At 44.4% G+C, this 19,273-nt stretch overlaps 1 protein-coding gene across 3 annotated transcripts in view; it reads right to left on the bottom strand.

Annotated features, from left to right (window-relative positions):
- Positions 1–3,031: 3,031 nt before the first annotated feature.
- The window catches only part of MSN (moesin), an 80,380-nt gene continuing 64,138 nt past the window's right edge, over positions 3,032–19,273 (bottom strand). For all 3 annotated transcript variants that reach the window (XM_003940944.4, XM_074391800.1, XM_074391801.1), the window contains exons 3-13: positions 17,568–17,663; positions 16,096–16,370; positions 14,632–14,715; positions 13,776–13,922; positions 12,018–12,114; positions 9,869–10,032; positions 8,386–8,516; positions 7,980–8,140; positions 6,707–6,799; positions 5,936–6,160; positions 3,032–5,258 (exon numbers count right to left, since the gene is read on the bottom strand). In XM_003940944.4, the coding sequence (XP_003940993.1) occupies positions 5,094–5,258; positions 5,936–6,160; positions 6,707–6,799; positions 7,980–8,140; positions 8,386–8,516; positions 9,869–10,032; positions 12,018–12,114; positions 13,776–13,922; positions 14,632–14,715; positions 16,096–16,370; positions 17,568–17,663 (1,638 nt within the window). In that variant the 3' untranslated portion in view covers positions 3,032–5,093. The remainder of the gene's footprint in view (positions 5,259–5,935; positions 6,161–6,706; positions 6,800–7,979; positions 8,141–8,385; positions 8,517–9,868; positions 10,033–12,017; positions 12,115–13,775; positions 13,923–14,631; positions 14,716–16,095; positions 16,371–17,567; positions 17,664–19,273) is intronic.

Raw genomic sequence — 19,273 nt, 5'->3', positions numbered from 1 at the left:
ATCTAGGTGTCCTCACTGCTTATTATATGCTCATTATAATCCATTAGCATGCTAAAAGACACTCCTACCAGAACTATGACCGTTTACAAATGCCATGGCAATGTTTGGAAATCACTCTATATAGTCGAAAAAGGGGAGAGACCCTCCGTTCTGGGAAAATACCTCCCCTTTTGAATAATATTCATAAATAATCCACTGCTTGTTTAGCATATAATCAAGAATAACTATGAGTATACTCAATCGAGCAGCCCATACGGCTGTTCTGCCTTTGGAGTAACCATTCTTCTACTTTCTTTTTTTTCTTTTCTTTTTTTTTTTTGAGACGGAGTTTTCACTCTTGTTACCCAGGCTGGATTGCAATGGCGCGATCTCGGCTCACCGCAACCTCCGCCTCCTGGGTTCAGGCAATTCTCCTGCCTCAGCCTCCCGAGTAGCTGGGATTACAGGCACGTGCCACCATGCCCAGCTAATTTTTTTTTTTTTTTTGTATTTTTAGTAGAGACGGGGTTTCACCATGTTGACCAGGATGGTCTCGATCTCTCGACCTTGTGATCCACCCGCCTCCACCTCCCAAAGTGCTGGGATTGCAGGCTTGAGCCACCGCGCCCGGCCCTCTTTTACTTTCTTAATAAACTTGCTTTCACTTTAATCTATGGACCCACCTCAAATTTTTTTTTTTATGTGAGGTCCAAGAAACTTCTCTTGGGGTCTGGGTTGAACCCCTTTTCAGTAACAAGATGAAAGTCCCAAATGGGCTAAAATTGCCCTAAAACTAAGGTGTCCATAAAGCTGCATTTCTTCTGGAGGCTCTAGAGGAGAATCCATTTTCTTGACTCTCCCATTCTACAGAAGCTACCTGCATTCATTGGTTCATGGCCCCTTCATCCTTCTTTAGTATCAGCAACATAACATATTCAAGCCGGGCGCGGTGGCTCAAGCCTGTAATCCCAGCACTTTGGGAGGCTGAGGCAGGTGGATCACGAGGTCAAGAGATTGAGACCATCCTGGTCAACATGGTGAAACCCCGTCTCTACTAAAAATACAAAAAAAAAAAAAAAAAAAGTAGCTGGGCATGGTGACACATGCCTGTAATCCGAGCTACTCAGGAGGCTGAGACAGGAGAATTGCCTGAACCCAGGAGGCGGAGGTTGCGGTGAGCCGAGATCGCGCCATTGCACTCCAGCCTGGGTAACAAGAGCGAAACTCCGTCTCAAAAAAATAAATAAATAAATAAAAATAAATAAATAAATAAATAAATAAATAAATAAATAAATAACATATTCAAATCTCTCTGAATCTGACCATCTTCCATTTTTAATGTCTCTTGTGATTACATTGGGCCTGCCTAGATAATACAGCACCCTTTCCCTATCTTAAAATCTTTAACCCAATGACATCCCAAGTCCTTCTTGGCATGTAAGGTAATGTATTTATAGGTCCCATGGATTAGAACATGGACATCTTTAGAGGGCCGTTATCTTGCCTGCCACATCCTTCTTCCTGGAAGAAGTCTACCTGTTTTCCATTTAAAATAAACAAACAAATAAATCATTTACACACATACATCCCAATATCCAAAAACAGACAACCTCTGGTTGAGGCTGGAGGGGATCTAGAGCTCCTTCACTTCCCAAGGCAACAACAGTTGGGATAATCATTAGCAGAGATTCCTGAGGCTTCCTCCTACACTGATGTTCTAGGGAGTTAGAACTACATATACTACCTTAGAATTGAAGCTATGCAAATGACTCCTCTTCCTAGTATATGTCTGCCCACCCCCACGAGGACACCTGGTGCCTGGATCCCAATACTGGAGATTATAATTTGATTTGAGGATGTGGTCTGGGCTTTGGAATCTTTAAAGGACTCTAATGTGAAGACAAGTTTTGGGGCCACTGTCTCAAAGGGTTGTTGTAAGGATTAAAAGCTCACAAAACATACGATAACTGGGCCAGGCCTCATGCGCTCACACCTGTAATCCCAGCACTTTGAGAGGGCGAGGCGGATGGATCACTTGAGGCCGATAGATCGAGACCAGCTTGGCCAACATGAGGAAACCCCATCTCTACTAAAAACACAAAAATTAGCCAGGTGTGATGGTGCATGCCTGTAGTCCCAGCTCCTCTGGAGGCTGAGGCAGTAGGAGAATCACTTGAAGGTTGCAACGAGCCGGGACTGCACTACTCCACTCCAGACTGGGCAACAGCGAGAGACTCCATCTCAAAAAAAAGAAAGAAGAAAAGAACATATATGATAACTTACTTTTCCTTGCAAGTGTTGACTCACCAGGAAAAAAACTGGTGAGAGTACCAGGTCCAGGACAGTTTAAAAGGTTTGTCTGGCCTCAATTTCCTCATCTGCAAAATGAGGCTAACTTTATCTAGGCTACAAAGTGTTTTATACATGTTTTATATGCTCAGGCTAGAGTGCAAAAGCAAAAAAAGTTAATAAAAAGAATTCAAATATACATGTTTTATAAACTATTAAGTACTACCCAATAGCTTTTGCACATACACACACTCTCCATCCTCACTTCACACTCCATTCCCCACTGCCTTCTGCAACAGGGCCCAAGGTAGCTTCCCTGACCTTTATTGGCACTACAATATGTGAGGATAGTAGGAAGTGGGAAAAGCCTGAAGGCTTTCCTGACAAGGAGGCAGGACAGGGTCTGACCAAGCCAAGGTAAATCAAGAGATACAAATAAGTACCTCTTAGGTTCCAATGCCTAGCAAGTCCAGTAGCATCACATGGTCAATGCAGGTTCCACATCTACACTAGAAAAGTTGGCCTGGAACTACATAAAGGGTGCAGGCTATTAAGTTAGACAGTTCTGTGACCTTGGGAAGTTATTCTACTCTTTTGAGCCCATTCTCCCCTGTATAAAATGAGAGTCATCATATTATCCCTCTCCATAGAACTGAGGTATAGATGAAATGAGACCAAGGATAAGAAGGTAATCTATAGAGTAAATAGAAATTGCAGTGAAATATCTTACAGCTACCCATTCATACTACAAAGAAAGACCGAGTCACTGTGAAGTCTTCCTACATTTATTGGCATTGAAATAGAACATGGATTGAGCATAAACCCCTCCAAAAACAATTTTTAAAAAACCCAAAAAGTACACAAAAAAACCCTGAATACAAAATCTAACCTTTCTCCCCAGCCTCCCTAAGGGTAAGTTACTGACCTTAAGGCAGCTATTAATAGATTGCCCCACAATTCCAGGTTTGAATTTAGCCAATATAGGGCATATCACCAAGTGAGTGTCAATATAATTCACAGCAATGCACACAAGACTCCACAAGGTCAGGCACAGAGTGGGGGTGGTGGGCAGGGGGAATTGAGGGAGGCTCTAAGCTAGGGGCACTGCGTGGTGGGACAGGATGGCCCCTTGGGGACTAAATCCTGGGGAGAAGACAAACAGGAATAATAAAAACAAATAACAAGTACTTTAAGAATGGATTGTATGACCTATAGTGACAGATGACATCACTAATACTGAAAGCTTCTTATATTAATATTTTTGGCAAAATGTCATTTTGTAATATAATATATGCTTTCCAGGTATGGGGGTGGTAAAGGAATGAGGCCAAAATGATCCTGCCCCAAGACTAATATCTTCTAATGGTGTATTAGCAAAGAAGGCAGAAATCATTATTTAGATATCACTGGAATACATAATACTGTAGAAAGTAGAAGAGCACACATGAGACAGAGAAGGAGGTGGATGCTCCTGGGTTGAGAGCAAGGGATGGGGTGTGGAAGGGACTAGGCCAGAATCCCCAGCAGCTCTCTGGTTTACACCTCCAAGAGGCAGAACATCCGGTGTCAAGACCTGGGTTAGAGGTTTGTCAAACAGAGGCAGGGCCCAGTCACCACTTTGGAGGGGAGTGACGAGAAAGGGATTTGGGGGACTTGAGAGGGTCGAGTAAACTGGGATCAGGGGCACAAGTTTCTCTCACCATACTCAGCTGCTTCCACTCAGTCCCTAGTTGAGCCTACTAGCATCAAGGTCTAGATGCCAAGGCCAGAATGGCTGTGGAGCTGGAGCAGGAGCTGTGGACCAAGTAGCTCTGAGAGGGGAAGTGACCTAAAACCCCTGGCAGGGAAAATACTGAAGCCAGGTGTGAACATATCCTCTCTTTTCACAAGAGTCCTGATGGGGCTGACTGGGCTTTTGGGTACTTATCCCTACTGTTCTAGCTGGAGAGGATTTAGGTACTGAAGCTGGGAGGGGCAGATCCCACAAAGTGACCACAGATCTGGAATAGTAAGTAAGGGGTAGCTCTGCCCATAGAGTTCATGTTAGACAGGCCTATACTCCTGTAAGAAATTGGGGTAGGATCTTCTACTCAGCCTTGCCAGAATAGAATGGCCAATATCCTTCTAGTATGTTTCATGAAGCCTCTTGAAGGCACCATTTACCCCATCCACCCTGGAGAGAAACTGAGTCCCTAAAGTCAATGGCAAGACTTATTGAGGCTGAGTTTTTAACAGGCCCAATCTGGGAGGTAGAAACAAAAGACTGAACATCTCTTTATTCTCCAATCATTACAAAACCCAAATAACTCTAAAAGGGATGGGCATTGGGAGGCCAAATTCTAGGTCAGTTGACATACTAGAGCAGATAGTCAAGGTCCTGTTTCATTCCCTAAACCCTCTAATACTCCAATCCTTAAATCTCAGGACCCTGAAAAAGAAGGCAGTGGTAGGGGAGGGGAGGGGAGCTAGCTTTCAACCTACTCCACACTTTACTCCCATAGGATAACAGTAAGTGTAAGGGTGTTTGCAAAATCAAGTGGGCAGTACCTCTGGGCTGGGAAGTGGGATATGCTAGCAAGATATATTAAATGGAACAGAGAAGAGAAAGGAGGTTCCATTGGCACCATAGTGAGCCATTCATTTGCTCAGGGAAGTGGGTGGGGGCTGAGAGGCTAGGTTTGGTCCCATGGCTACACTAAATGCTTGGCATGACTCCAGGGCTGCTCTAGTTAGTGGCTCCAGCACAGTATGAGTTAAGTGAGTTAGGTGTAGGAGTGTGGGGACAAGGAAAAAGGGAGGAGGGGTCCCTAGAGGCTGGGTGCCCATTACATAGACTCAAATTCATCAATGCGCTGCTTGGTGTTGCCCTGTCGGATCTGGCGCAGGGTCTTGTATTTGTCTCGGCCCAGTCGCATGTTCTCAGCATGGATCATGTCATTGGCAGTCTTCTTGGACTCATCTCGAGCATTGGCCAGCTCCGAAGTGAGGGCCTGTGAGGATGCATGGCAACACAGAGGTCAATGGCTTTCTCTCATTTTACCTCCCGTTATTTGACCAGACTTCCCTTCTCTTTTGTTTCCTTCTTTCTTACTCACCCTCTCTCTCTCTATATATATATATACATATATGTATACATATACATATACGTGTATATATATGTGTATATACATATATATGTATACGTATATATACACATATATACATTTATACACATATATATACATATATATGTAAACATATGTATATATATATATATATATAAAAGTCATTTCCAATTCTGCTAGAAGTGTAGTGGGGCAAGAATTTTTTTAAAAAAATCACACAAACTTAGGGGACCAGTTGATAATGGGTATCCTTTAAGAGTAGAACAACATACCAAAGATTCAGGTGAGAATTTTGTCAGCTACATATTTTCTTAATGTAAGAGGTGAATGGAGTGAGTGGGAGGTGGGGCACAGAGAAAATCTCAAAAAGGGAGGAGAGATCCCAAGGTCTGATTAATAAGTGAGAGGTGCCTATCCTTAAAGCCTTCACTTAAGAAAGACTTGGGCTCCCATACAGCACTGGGACAGGATCTTGTACCTAACCCCCATGATGGTCTAGGGAATGCCATGGGCTATTAAATCAATGCATATAGTTTCCTTGACCCTTGGCCCTACTTGTATACCTTCAGGTGCTTCTGCACACGCTCATTCTTCTCTGCCTCAGTGGTACGTTCCTCCTCACTGCGGTCCTTGGCCATAGCATCAGCCCGTAGGTCAGCACTAGCCTCTGCCCCATTCTCATCCTGCTCATCCTGCTCATTCTCAGCAGGCTCTGCCACATGAGGTGTACTCATAGCCGTCTTCAGCTCAGCACGGGTCTTCTCCAAGTCTTCCTGTACCATCTGGGCCTGTCCAGTGATTGGAGAGAAAAACCGTCAGACCACTTAAACCAGGCGTCCCCAAACTACGGCCCGCGGGCCGCATGCAGTCCCCTGAGGCCATTTATCCGGCCCCCCGCCGCACTTCAGGAAGGGGCACCTCTTTCATTGGTGGTCAGTGAGAGGAGCACAGTATGTGGCGGCCCTCCAACTGTCTGAGGGACAGTGAACTGGCCCCCTGTGTAAAAAGTTTGGGGATGCCTGACTTAGACTATGGCATCCTATATATGCCTAGAACAGTCTGGCAAAAGGCAGACACCGAGTAGGACAAGTCACTTCATCTTCCTGATCCTTAGTTTCTTTAGCCATAAAACAGGAGCAATTATACCAACTTCCTAGAGGTACTGGAGAACTCCAGTAAGTATCTGAGGAAACCATGAGTGCCTTTTCCCACGCTGCCTGCTGTGGAAATTATGAAAGAGGGAGGGAGCCCAAACCATAAGGAATCTAAGGAGCTGTAACCTATGCATATGGTACCCATTCCCTCAGTGCTTTGCTCTAGGCCCTGTATCTTACCTTCTGCTGCCACTCCACAGCCTCACTCTCCTTCTTCTGTCGGGCCATCTCCAGCTGGGAGATTCGAGCTGTCAGCTCCGCCATTTCCAAGGCCTATGGATAAATTGGAAGCCTGTGAGAGCTGGGCTTTCTGGTCCTCTGGGCCCAGGTGTCCTCAACTCCAGTTCCCCTGGGGTACTAGTAAGGAACCAACTGTTCCACTTGCTTGCTGCCTCAGAGAGTCTTTTATCAGACCACTTCATTCCAGTCTCATCTTCCCTGACCACCACTACCTTATAAGTCAGAGCTCCCCTTCCTAGACTGTAGGCCTCCTGAAGACAAACAACATGCCATCTCTGTCCCTTCTTCATGATCCTTCCCCCTACCCCTCTTGCCAAGTATGCAGTAGGGGCCTCAGTAAAGCTTTGGCCATCACTGAGTCACTTCCTGAAGTGGTAGATCCTTTCTTGATATCCCAGAATGCTCAGGATTCCACTAAGACTCTTCCCAGGACAAGTATAGGAAAGACACTCAAGGGTCACAAGGTGATTTGAACAAGGAAGAAAAGCTTATCACACCTTGGGTAAATCTCCCATGACAGCCTTCCTCCTGAGAGACAGGTCTTGGCTCCCTCTACTCCCACCTGACAGTACAGGTGAAGCGTGTATGTCAAGGAGTTTGGACCATAGGTTCTTAACTTCTGAGCCACAGCACCCTTGGAAACTGTGATGAAAGTATGGATGCCAAATTCCCCAAAAATGCATGGACATGGTTTTGCATGTGATTTCATGGAGCAAAGCTTTCAAATAGAGGCAGAAATGAGTTCTAATCCTTATTTAGCCACAACTGTGTTACCTTTGGTGAATCTCTTCTCTGAGCTCTAATTTCCTTATCTGGGCATATTATCTCATATGAGGTTAATCCCATAGGGTTACTGGGAAGAAGAAATAAGTAAGGAAAAGGGAAATATTGCCAACACAGCAACATACAGTAGGAACTCAAGTATGAGTCCCTTTTGTTCCTTCTTCCTTTCCTTTCCTTTGTCAGGTCAATCAGCTCAGATACCCAAGGGTTAAAAAAGTGAACAAAACCTAAGGGTTAGGGAAGACTGCAAAAATTTCTGGGTCATACTAGTGACTTCTCAGCTTGTTTCTGAACTAATTATTTGCTGGAGGCCTGTGGAGTGGTAGCCTGCTCTAAAGAGCCACCTTCTATCCAAAAGTAGCTATTAGTAAGTTGGCAGACAAGGAAGAAAGCTCAGGTCCCATAATCCCGTCCCATCCTCCAGCTTTACCAGCTGTTCCTGAGTCTTTTTCTGGTCCCGGGAGGCCTGCAGCAAGGCCTCCTTGGCCTCTTCAGCTTCTTGACGCTCCTTGGCCAGCTTTTCAGCCTCACTCTGGGCACGCTTCCGTTCCTGCTCAAGTTCCAGAGCTCTACGAGTCTGTTCTTCCAGTTCTGGGCAGAAAAGGAGGGAAGAAGGCAGTGAAGAGCACAGAGATAAAGATGACACACTCGCTTTCTTCCTGGAAATGCTCCACCACAGGACAAAGCTGGCAGAAAGTTCTGAGCTCTCTTCTTGTGCATCTTTCTTCTAGTCTGTAGCCACACCTGAGCTACATTGTCTGAGTCAGGCAAAAGGGTCTCCAGCTCAGAGTTACGCCTGGAAAGAAAACAATCTCCAAGGTGACTCCAAGCCTCACCTTGCTGAGCCTTCTTAGTCTGTTCCTCGATCTGCTTCAGCTTCTCCATCAGCTCCTCCTTCTCCCGTTCAATCTTCTCTTTCTCCTTTTCTGCCAATTCACGCTTTTTCTTCTCGTTTTCCAGCATAGCACTAGGGAAGGAGATAAAAAGGATAGAACAGGATAGCAAAGCTCTATAAAAACCTGGGGAGGCTGGACACAGTGGCTCACACCTGTAATCCCAGCACTTTGGGAGTCCAAGGCAGGCAGATCACGAGGTCAGGAGTTCAAGACCAGCTTGGCCAACATAGTGAAACCCTGCCTCTACTAAAAATACAAAAATTAGCCAGGCATGGTGGTGCCATGATAGTCCCAGCTATCATGGGACTATCATTTGGAGGCTGATGCAGGAGAATTGCTTGAATCTGGGAGGCAGAGATTGCAGTGAGCCTAGATCGTGCCACTGCACTCCAGTTTGGGTGACAGAGCAAGATTTCTTCTCAAAAAAAAAAAAATCCTGGGAAATTCCAAGGCTTGCTGCCTCTGGATCTCTCAGCCCCACACTTCCAACACATTCAGAGATTGAGAGTTTGGGCCACCCTCCCTTAGCTCTATACCCTTGTCCTTATATCACAGCCCCACATAGGCCGGTGTACACGGGGCCCTGTCAATGTTCTTCTGAGTCAGGAATCCTAGCTCTTCCACCAACCCACTGGGTGTCCTTAGCTATGTCACTGCTTTGCTTTTGTTCCCCTATGTACAAAACAGTCCAATAAAACCTACCCTATCTACCTTGTAGGGAAACAAGTTTTGGCTCTGCGCTGGAATGAAGTGCTTCAAGTCTAGTAATCTCTATGGCTAGGGCATCAATCCTAAGGTATAATTCTGCCTGACATAAAGCCCAGCTCTAGGCTTCTTTTTCCCAGAGTTTGTTACAAATCTAGAGTAAGTATTTGCTTTTTCTTGCCCTAGCACCTCTTCCAGGAACTTTCTTATCTCCCTTGGCTAGGTATTCTCCATTTGAGCCCTTAAAATATTTGACTTACCCTTCTTCCCATCCCTCTTCTGTTTTTTTCTCCACAGCACTTTTTAACCATCTTATGTACCACATACTTTGCTTATTTATTATGTCTGTCTCCTCCCCACTAGAATGCTAGCTTCACAAAAGCAAAGATTTTTGGTCTTTTCTTATTCACTGCTCAATAAATATTTATTAAATGAATGAGTGATATGACCTTTGTACCTTGAGTTATGGTTATATTGTTTTTCCTCTCTCTGCTATTAGACTGTGAGGTCCTATAGGGTAGGTTCCTGCCAGATCCAGCTCTGTAAAAACTGCCCCTCAAACTTGGTAAATTTTTTCTGAATAAATGTGAATATTGGTGTCTAACCCCTCATATATGAAGTCCTAGGTTGGCCTCATGTCCTGACTTAGCAGGCTGGGCACCTTTGAGAAGCTTTCTTGCCCCGGCCCTGGCCCCCAACATCAGTGTGCAGCACCTACCGCTCCATCTGCTTCTGGTGCTTCTCCTCCCGGGCCTGTGCCTTCATCTGCTGCACCTCAATGGTGTCAGGCTTGCGACGGCGCATGTATAGTTCATGGTTCCCCATGCACAAGGCCAAGATCCGCTTGTTAATCCGCAGCCGGGGAGCATAGAAGACAAAGTCCTGGTGGGAAATTAGCAATCAGAAAGAATTTGGAGGGACAGGTGAAGGTGATCTTCTGCCTTCCGAAAAGCTAAATCCAAAAGCACTGGAAAGAATATTTAATCTAATCTCCTGGCCTACAGATGGGAAGAATAATTATCAGAGTGGTGAAGTGACTTGCCCAGGATCAGACAGCAGGCAGACCCAAGACTAGAAACCCAGGTTTCTTAACTCTGAAACCCGTGTTCTTCCCACTAAATCACAATTTATTTCATTCTTTGCTTATGAAAAGCATCCTAAATTAGTCTTAATCAAGTTTAAGGATTCAAACTTTCTCTGCTAATTAGTTAGGGAACATGCTGGGTCTCAGGTAACCTCTTTAGGAAGCCAAACGATCCCTGATTAATACATTGGTGGGTGAAGTATGGGTGGCTGGACTGTTTCTACAATCTCCTAAAAGCAAATCCTACACCCAGCCCCTTAAATCCTTTTCGAAACAGATAGGCTGCAAATACATATATAAACACATAAATCTGATCACTGCTTGTCTTGGTTGTTGTTTTTAAAGTGAGCCCTTGATCTCAGCTGGCTTGGTTACTTAACTTTTCTGATAAAAGTTGAGCACGGCAGCAATAAAAGAAAACACACAAGAAAATCCAGCGTGTTTGAGTCTGTTACTACAAATATCACTGGATCAAAGTCACCAGCTGATGGGCTGGCTACCACATCCTCTGCCACTGACCACACATTGCTACTGTCTCATATAGCTTTGGGTACAATGGAGGGAGCACAGGCTCTCAAAGTCAAATAACCTAGGTATAAATCCCAGCTCTACCATTTCGAGTGGTGTGATCTTGGGCAAATCACTCCATCTCTCTAACCTCAGTTTTGTCAGCCATAAAATTAGTATTTCCAGTATGCTATTTACTAATTACCTGACCGTGTTGCAGAGAGTGTAAGGAGACAATATGTGTAAAGTCCCTAGAAGGAGTTCAGACACCTCAGGGCTGGAGAAGAATGGTTGAGCCTTCATTAAAAGTGTCAGGCTCATCATGGTCACTGGGCCTTATTAGACATGAGCTATCCCAAAAGAGGAGATCCTCAGCTCTGTTTTCCACTCTACCCACAATCACCAGCTGTCTGGGCTTGTCAGCTGCAGGCAACTAAGTGGGTAAGAAGTGTAGCAAGTGTGTTAGAGAAATGAGTGATCTTAAAGCACTATCTTGGTCTTGGATTGCTCTGGAGAAAAGTCTGAGAGGGCAGCAGTAAAGTCCTACCAAGAAGTTTGGAGGATCATCTTTGGATTTGAACTTCTCTGGCCAGAGCCCTTCCTCCACAATAAAAAAGAAATCAAAGGCTGGGCGCGGTGGCTCATGCCTGTAATCCCAGCACTTTGGGAGGCCAAGGTGGGCGGATCACCTGAGGTCAGGAGTTCAAGACCAGCCTGGCCAACACGAAAGCCCTGTCTCTACTAAAACTACAAAAATCAGCCGGGCATGGCGGCACACACCGGTAATCCCAGGTACTTGAGAGGCCGAGGTTGCAATGAGCCCATATCATGCCACCGCACCCCAGCCTGAGCGACAGAGCAACAGTCCATCTTAAAAAAAAAAATCAAATATGTGAACAGTGTCCACTTTTGGAACCCAGGGGCTTGGAAATATGAGATGCATTCTGTTTCCACCCTAGAACCTCAGTGCAGCAGAGATAATAGCTAAGAAGCAGTACTTAAGACTGCCTGTGGCTCTCCTTCATCCACAGTGAGGGAGATAAGTAGCACAGTGGTAACAGGTACAGAATGTCTGCTGGCCATTTCTTGGCTTCAACATCCCCCTCCATTCCCAATCTCTATTTGTGTTTCCTGTTCATGCACGTGCACATGTGCGCATGTGTGCGCACATACACACACACACATCAGAAAAGGAAGACAAAAATGGAATAGCATGATTGCTCATTATGCAGGCCTTGGCAAATACCTGTCTTGATCAGAAGGAGGAATCACTCACCGGGGCTTTTTTGTCAATGGGCTTGATGACAAATTTCTTATCATTGAAAGAGATGTTCCTGATTTCACTCCAGGGGAAGCCTATCTTAGGAGTCAGTCTGTAGAAATGGAAACCAATAACATCAGGACAAGGGTCAGACAAGAAGGACATAGAGAACTGGTGGCTTGCCCTCACTGTCACACCCAAGCTTCTGTGTTTCTATCTCTTTTTTAAAAAATATATAGAGATGAGGTCTTACTATGTTACCCAGGCTGGTCTTGAACTCTTGGGCTCAAGCAATCCTCCTGCCTCAGTCTCCCAAAGTCCTGGGATTACAGGCATGAGCCATTGAGCCTGGCCAAACAAACACTTCTCTCTGGAGGAGGCAGACTCAGTGCCAGCTCAGCCAGTGTCATCACATGCCACCAGGTCAGTTGCCAGCACTGAGAGTTCACTAAAGGATCTCCTGATACAACTAACATATGATTTCTTGTCTCAAGTTTGTTTCGTTATGTTTTTGTTTGAGGCATGGAACTTGTGACAACTCCTCAAGGGAAATCCCAGCCCTATTTAACTGAGTCTCTTCTATCCAAGCTTACAAAAGTTAGAGAGAAGGTAAATAATGAACTCCAAGATTCAGGAGTTATGTATGAACTCCAAGATTCAGGAGTTATGTGGAACAATAATCTATTGATCTCCATCCTCACCAAGAGCACACCAACTGAAAAATATAGGCAAGTGAGATAAGACTACAGTGAGTGGATTACAGGTCAAAAGACATATAATCATCATATGAGGCCAATTACATATCCCAGTAAGATAAGCTAGGCCTGCATGATCTGATAAAAACATAATGAGTGTCACATATATAATTTTTTTTTTTTTGAGACAGAGTTTTGCTCTTGTTGCCCAGGCTGGAGTGCAATGGCGCGATCTCGGCTCACTACAACTTCCGCCTCCTGGGTTCAAGCAATTCTCCTGCCTCAGCCTCCTGAGTAACTGGGATTATAGGCATGTGCCACCATGCTGGGCTAATTTTGTATTTTTAGTAGAGACAGGGTTTCTCCATGTTGGTCAGGCTAGTCTCAAACTCCCAATCTCAGGTGATCTCCTCAGCCTCCCAAAGTGCTGGAATTACAGGTGTGAGACACGACACCCAGCCACATATATAATTTTAAGTTTTCTGGTAGCCATATGAAAATAAGTAAAAAGAAATAGATGTAATAAAATTATAGTAAGTTTAATAACCCCATATATCTAAAATATTGTCATTTGAACATGTAAATTTTTTTTTAATATTGAGACATTTTACATTCTGTTTTTTACACTAAGTCTTTGCATTATGTTTTTTACACAAAGTCCAGTGTGTAGTTTATACTTACAGCACATCTTAATTCAAAGTAGCTGCATTTCTAGGGTTCAGTAGCCCCCATGTGGCTGGTGGCTATTGTAGTTGACAGTGTGAGTCTAGTCAATACAGGGTTTAGAGGCCTAAGGGAAGTTGTAAAATCATCTGGGCTGGATCTTAATTCAAAGTAGCTGCATTTCAAGGGTTCAGTAGCCCCCATGTGGCTGGTGGCTATTGTAGTTGACAGTGTGAGTCTAGTCAATACAGGGTTTAGAGGCCTAAGGGAAGTTGTAAAATCATCTGGGCTGGACTAAATTAGGTAGAAAAAAGAACCGAGGTGAGACTCAAGAGGTATGGCCCTGCTCCTTGGTGAAAGGTGAACCCTAGATGTTAAAGTGACCTAAATAAACTAAAAGAGATCTGAGATATACCTGTCATTCTGCTCATAGATGTTGAGACCCAGGGCATCTACCCCCAGCCACAGCTCTGAGCCTTTCTTGTTCTTGATGCTGAAATAGTTCACACCATACATCTCCAGATCTTGAGCAATCTTCAGATATTCCAGGACAGCATCCTCCCTAAATGACACAGAGTTGCGGGTCAAAAAGGGAGCCTGTGAGTCAGACCCAGGGAGATAGAAAGCCTGCTTGCACTGTACTTCTGACAAGGATTTTGCTGTTAGGAGTGGGAAAGGGGACAAAAAGCAAGCAGATGATGGAGAACAGAGCACAACATGACTTTTGCAAAGCAAAATCTCCTAGCAAAAACCTAGGGTCTATGCTCCCAAAGGGAATAAAGATGGACTGACCCTTGCTGGCCTCTGGCATCTTGGCTGCCATAGAAGCAATTTTCTTTCTCTCGTTCATTATGACAGCCTCTTATACAGGTACATTCTTAGCAGGGATCAGAATGTAGTGATGGCAAAATGATATTTGTTCTGCAACTAGACAACCCTCAAAAATGCTTTGCCATGTTTAAGGGCTCCTCCCTCATTTCCTTCTGGCGAGGAGTGGGGTAGTCCTCGGTGGCCCATCAGCTTCCTGGACACCCTGAGGTCCCCTCCATTTCTTGATTGTCAAAACTGTTTGGGCTACCAGTTACCACCATTCAACAAAACAAGCAAACAAAAAACAGCCTTGTAATGGTCCCAGTTTGCCTTCTATTGTCCCAGTTTCCTCCTTCTCCTACATCTACCAATGTCCCTTGTCGTCTGTCTCTTCTTCCCAGAACACATTATCATTCTCCCTGTACGGGAAGTGAGGCCCACCACTGCTGGGGCAAGCTTACCTGAGCATGCCACGGTGTTCCTCATGCCACACCTGGATCCGCTCCTCCCACTGGTCCTTGTTGAGTTTGTGCTGTTCCAGGACTCTGGAAAGACAATGAGTGATGATTAACTAAAAGCACAAAGCCCCTGTGCAGGAGAGAAGGGAAGCCCATTTAGCTTTCGACAGGGTTGATGCAAAGAAGATGCAGAGTCAACCAATTGAGATCACACTGGAAGTGGACTGAAATTATAGCAAGAATGTATAAAACTAGACACAAGGAATTGCCTGAAAGGTAAGAGAGCTACAACACTGGATGATCAAAAACAACAAGGGGAACATCTTCCTTTGTACCTTTATCCACCAAATCAAATGAAGTGCTGTAGTCCCGAAGCACAGCAGTAATGTATCAGGAGTTTGTGCTGACTTTAGAGGCTAACAGTAGGGATGGACCTCATGGAGCCAGGTACACTCTCTCCTAGATCGTCTTGGGACAAACAGCCTATGTTTATAAGAATACTGCTGAGAGATGAAAGGATGGCCTTTGCTACAGAGCAAAGAATTGAGTCCTAATAGCTTTGAGAAAAACTAACAGGTCCAACCTCCAGACCTACCAGATTATAAAAAAGGTTTGCTTTAAACATGCCCTCTCAGATATCACAGCAATGACTCTGGTAGAGTCCCCAGGATACAACCAATATCCCTAATATCTTATGGGTGTTGTGCATATATGCTATAGTTCCAATGGGACCGTGGCTCCCAGAATGAAGCAAAGCTTTTCCTTCTAATCCAAAAGACTATGGAAATGGCCATTGGGTATAGCAGGAAAAAAGTCAGTGCTAAAATATTAAGATGCTAAGGTCCCAGGTGTGGCTCTGGCTCTGCCTCAGATGAACTGCAGCAGATGTGGAAAATCAGTGTGAGTACCTCTGCACCTCTATGTTCTCAGCCAGGAAATCAGGACAATGCCTGCTTTGTTCGTTTTGTGTGTTATTGTGACACAGAAACAAAAATGAGTGTTTCAGAGCTTTCACCTTTGAAGTTTACAAAGCAAGAAAGCTCTGTACACTAGTTGTCAATATTAAAAGACTATCTGAGTTCCCCTTGTCCCTGGTTTGTGTATTTCTCTCTCTCCCCTGTGAAATTCTAAGATCTTCCTTCAGTAAAAAGAACTGAGAAAATCGAACCAGGGAGGGGTGAAAGAAATTGCTGAACCTCTGGTTCTATATAAGCACCTGCCTCCAGGATAATAAAGTTCTGTAATCAGGTAGACAGAAGAGGGAAAAGGCTTTTTCTTTGGAAAGGCAGAAAAATAACAACAGAGTATGACACTACATGCAAATGTCTCTTGAGCAGCATAACACAGACTTCAGACAGACCCTAATGAAGCGGAATAGATCTGGCATCCCCTGTGGGGCAGAAATTGGTCAGCTGTGGGCTGCAGCCCCTTCTGGCCAAGGCAAAGGAGGGCAGGGAACCACCTCACCTCTGCGGTAGCAACTTGTCTCCGGCCAGGTAGCCAGACTTATGCACCTCCTTATTGAAGTCGCCATACTTAGACTGGACAGCATACGAGGCCAGCAGCACAGCAGTCTCAGGCGGGCAGTAAATATCATCATTGAGAATGCCCTCTTTCACTTGCAGAAAGAACAGGCGCTGAGTGATGTCCTGGATCAATTCCTCAGACACATCCTCAGGGTAGAACTTGGCACGGAACTTAAAGAGCAGGGGGCTTTCCTTCCGCACATCCTGGGCAGTCACCTGGGAGCAGTAAGGGTTATGAGCGCTCAAAAAATAAGTTTTAAGGGTGATGGAGTGGCTGTAGGTTGAGAAGAAACACTGAAAGGTCATCAATTTGCATAATCTTAAAGAGCTGGATGGCAACCCTCCTGGCAATTAAGAAAAACAATACATTAGTTTCATTGAGGACTGAATTCCATGCCTGTAATCACTTTCAGTTGGGAATTTCTTCCTAAAATTACCTTAATACCAACTGATGATCAGAAGTCTTCAAACCACTTTTATCTGACTATATCCAACTACCCCAAATTCTGAGGGTAGGCATAAGCTCTTCTTTTAAGCTCGTCTTCTAAGTCTCCTCCAACTTCATAAATTAGCAAAGTAAGGACTAGGATGTATGACTGAGGATGAAGAATTGGCTAGACAAGAGCACAATTTAGATCACCTTTTAAAGCCTGAAAAGGACTACTAGACTGGCTCAACACTTGTCCAGAAAAATACTCAACTCTAGGAAAATAAGACTCTACCAGCAGAAGGTGGGGTACCTACTCCTAGACAAGGTCAGAGAAGCAAACTTCAGGACAGTATGGAGACTTCTAAGGACAAGGCCAGCCAGTTTGTGGATACGAAGATGGAAGGCTACCAAATTCCTGTGGAGATGCTGCTTCGGGTGCTGGAGAGCTTGCATGGACTCAAACTATCCCATTTGGGGTCCAGTTGAGGTAAAAGACCAAGAAAGAGGGAAACATCTGTATGGGGTTCACGCATCAGTTGAATGCTGGAGTAGGGGCAGCATAAGACTGTGAGATCTTTCAGATTTTTTTTCTAGTTCAAGAATCTGTGGCTCTTTTTAACAAATCTCCTAAAGCCATTGAGTTGGAAGAGATGAAGGGAATACCAATCCTTTCTTGAAGAGCCACAAATGGATTAGATCCAAAACAAAATAAAGTTCAAGATAGAGTTCCCAGTAGAAAGGAAAGAGTCTCTTCTTCTTTGAATGCTGGCCATTCTCACTGTTAGAAGTCAAAATGGAGACAGAGCAAGAGCTCTGCTTTGGCTGAATCCTCTGTCTTTATTCTGATCCAGGTGGTCAGCAGACCACCCATTCATGAACATCGTCCTAAGTATCCACGATTTGCCAACTAGCACATGGTACCCTCCCAGGAAAGTTCTGGAAAAGAAAATAATTCTAAATCCAACAGAGGAATAAGCAGTTACCTTCTTATTGAGTTTCAGCCAGGTGGAGAAACCTTTAGTGTCCTGGTACTGCAGACCAAAGAACCAAACTTCCCTCAAGCCAATAGTTTTCACCACCTAGAAGAGAAAACCAAAACAACCAATCATTGATTGAATACCTCCCTTGTACGAGGCACAGAGGACACAAAGTTTGAAGCCAATATGATCTCTGCTATTAAAGGGTTTAAGGTGCTCAGAGTCTAGCAAGAAAATACACTCAAGCAGCAATGAAGAACTGATGTTGGCACCTCTCTGCACTAAGTACTGCTGGTAGGAAAGGAGTCATTACTTATGAGCACTGACACATACCAAGAACCCTACATCCATCATCTCCTTTAATTTTCACAATAGCCCTATGATACACTTACAATTAGGTCCATTTGATAGATATCAAAAATGAGGTTCAAAGAAATAAAATAATTTGCCCAACGTTCAGGTTGTGAGTGACAGAATTAGGGTTCAAACCAGGTCTGTTTGACTCCAAATCCATGCATATCCAGTAATTTCTAACACCTCCTCCCTCCCTCTAAAATGTCCTGCCAGTTCCCACTTCCATGATGGATTAAAGCCTGAAGGTGAAGATGGTTGGATTAACTCCTGCATTTTGTTCTCTTGGGTTGCTCCCATATATTATCCTTTATCCTTAGCAAGTGGGGTTAATACCCATACCCTTAAGACTGAGTTCCATTTACAATACCCAAAATAAAGAATGTTTGAGAAGACAAAGTAGAGACTGTGAAGGATCCTGAAACCGTGGTGTGTCTGGGTTCTGAGAAGATTTTTTTCAACTCTGATAAGAGTCCAGTCATGATTACTCTTACACAGGTTTAGGGTGGAAATGAGGGTAGAAATAGGGAAAGTCTCTCAGTGTAGTAGCTGAGGCATCCCCTGTTGTCCTGAGCCTCCTGGCTGAACAGTGGGTAGGAAAGGGAGGCTTGCCAAGAGAAGACAGATGAGCTCTGTTCTCTAGTCCCTGACATTAGCATGTTAATGGTCTGGCTGTCAGCTCAACCCCAGCATACCCACCACTGTCGATGGCAGTGGTGAAGCTGAGCCACATCCTAATGAGGTCAGGCTGGTATTAAGCAGTCTTCTTTATTTTGTTTTTTTAGGGGAAGGATGCAAGTGGAAGTTTAGGGTAAGTTGGGTAAAGAATCACAGAAATATACTTGGAGATGGAAGCAGGGAACAAGGACCCAGTGTTGCTGATGTCCTTCCCTTATGAGCAAATTATTATCTCCCTTCAACACACTCTCTCTCTCTCTCTCTCTCTCTCTCACACACACACACACACACACACACACACACAAAGATACACATATACACGCCAACACTGTATCTGCAAAGTTTCTATTATGTATCCAAAGTCAGGACCCACAGTCACACCGAGTTTACAATCTAGAGCTCAGAGGCCCCAAGGAAAAAAGTAGCTCATATTTACTAAGCACCAATCATGTGGCAGGCACTGAACAGTAAACAACCCTGTGAGAGAGCAATTATACCCATATTATAGATGAGGAACTAAAGCTTAGAGAGGTAATACATCTAAAATTACAGAGCCATATAGAACCCTGATGTGTCTGACTCTAAAGCTTGTACGTTTTCTTCTCTAGCATGCTATCTCCTAATGCCAAGTGCTCATATGAGCTTAGAACTCCTGGGCTTCTCAAGAGATTAATTGCCTTGTC

The sequence above is a fragment of the Saimiri boliviensis genome, chromosome X (genome assembly GCF_048565385.1).
Source record: "Saimiri boliviensis isolate mSaiBol1 chromosome X, mSaiBol1.pri, whole genome shotgun sequence".
Classification (NCBI taxonomy): domain Eukaryota; kingdom Metazoa; phylum Chordata; class Mammalia; order Primates; family Cebidae; genus Saimiri; species Saimiri boliviensis.
The sequence above is the reverse complement of the archived record's forward strand: the minus strand, read 5'-3'. Positions and strand labels throughout refer to the sequence as shown.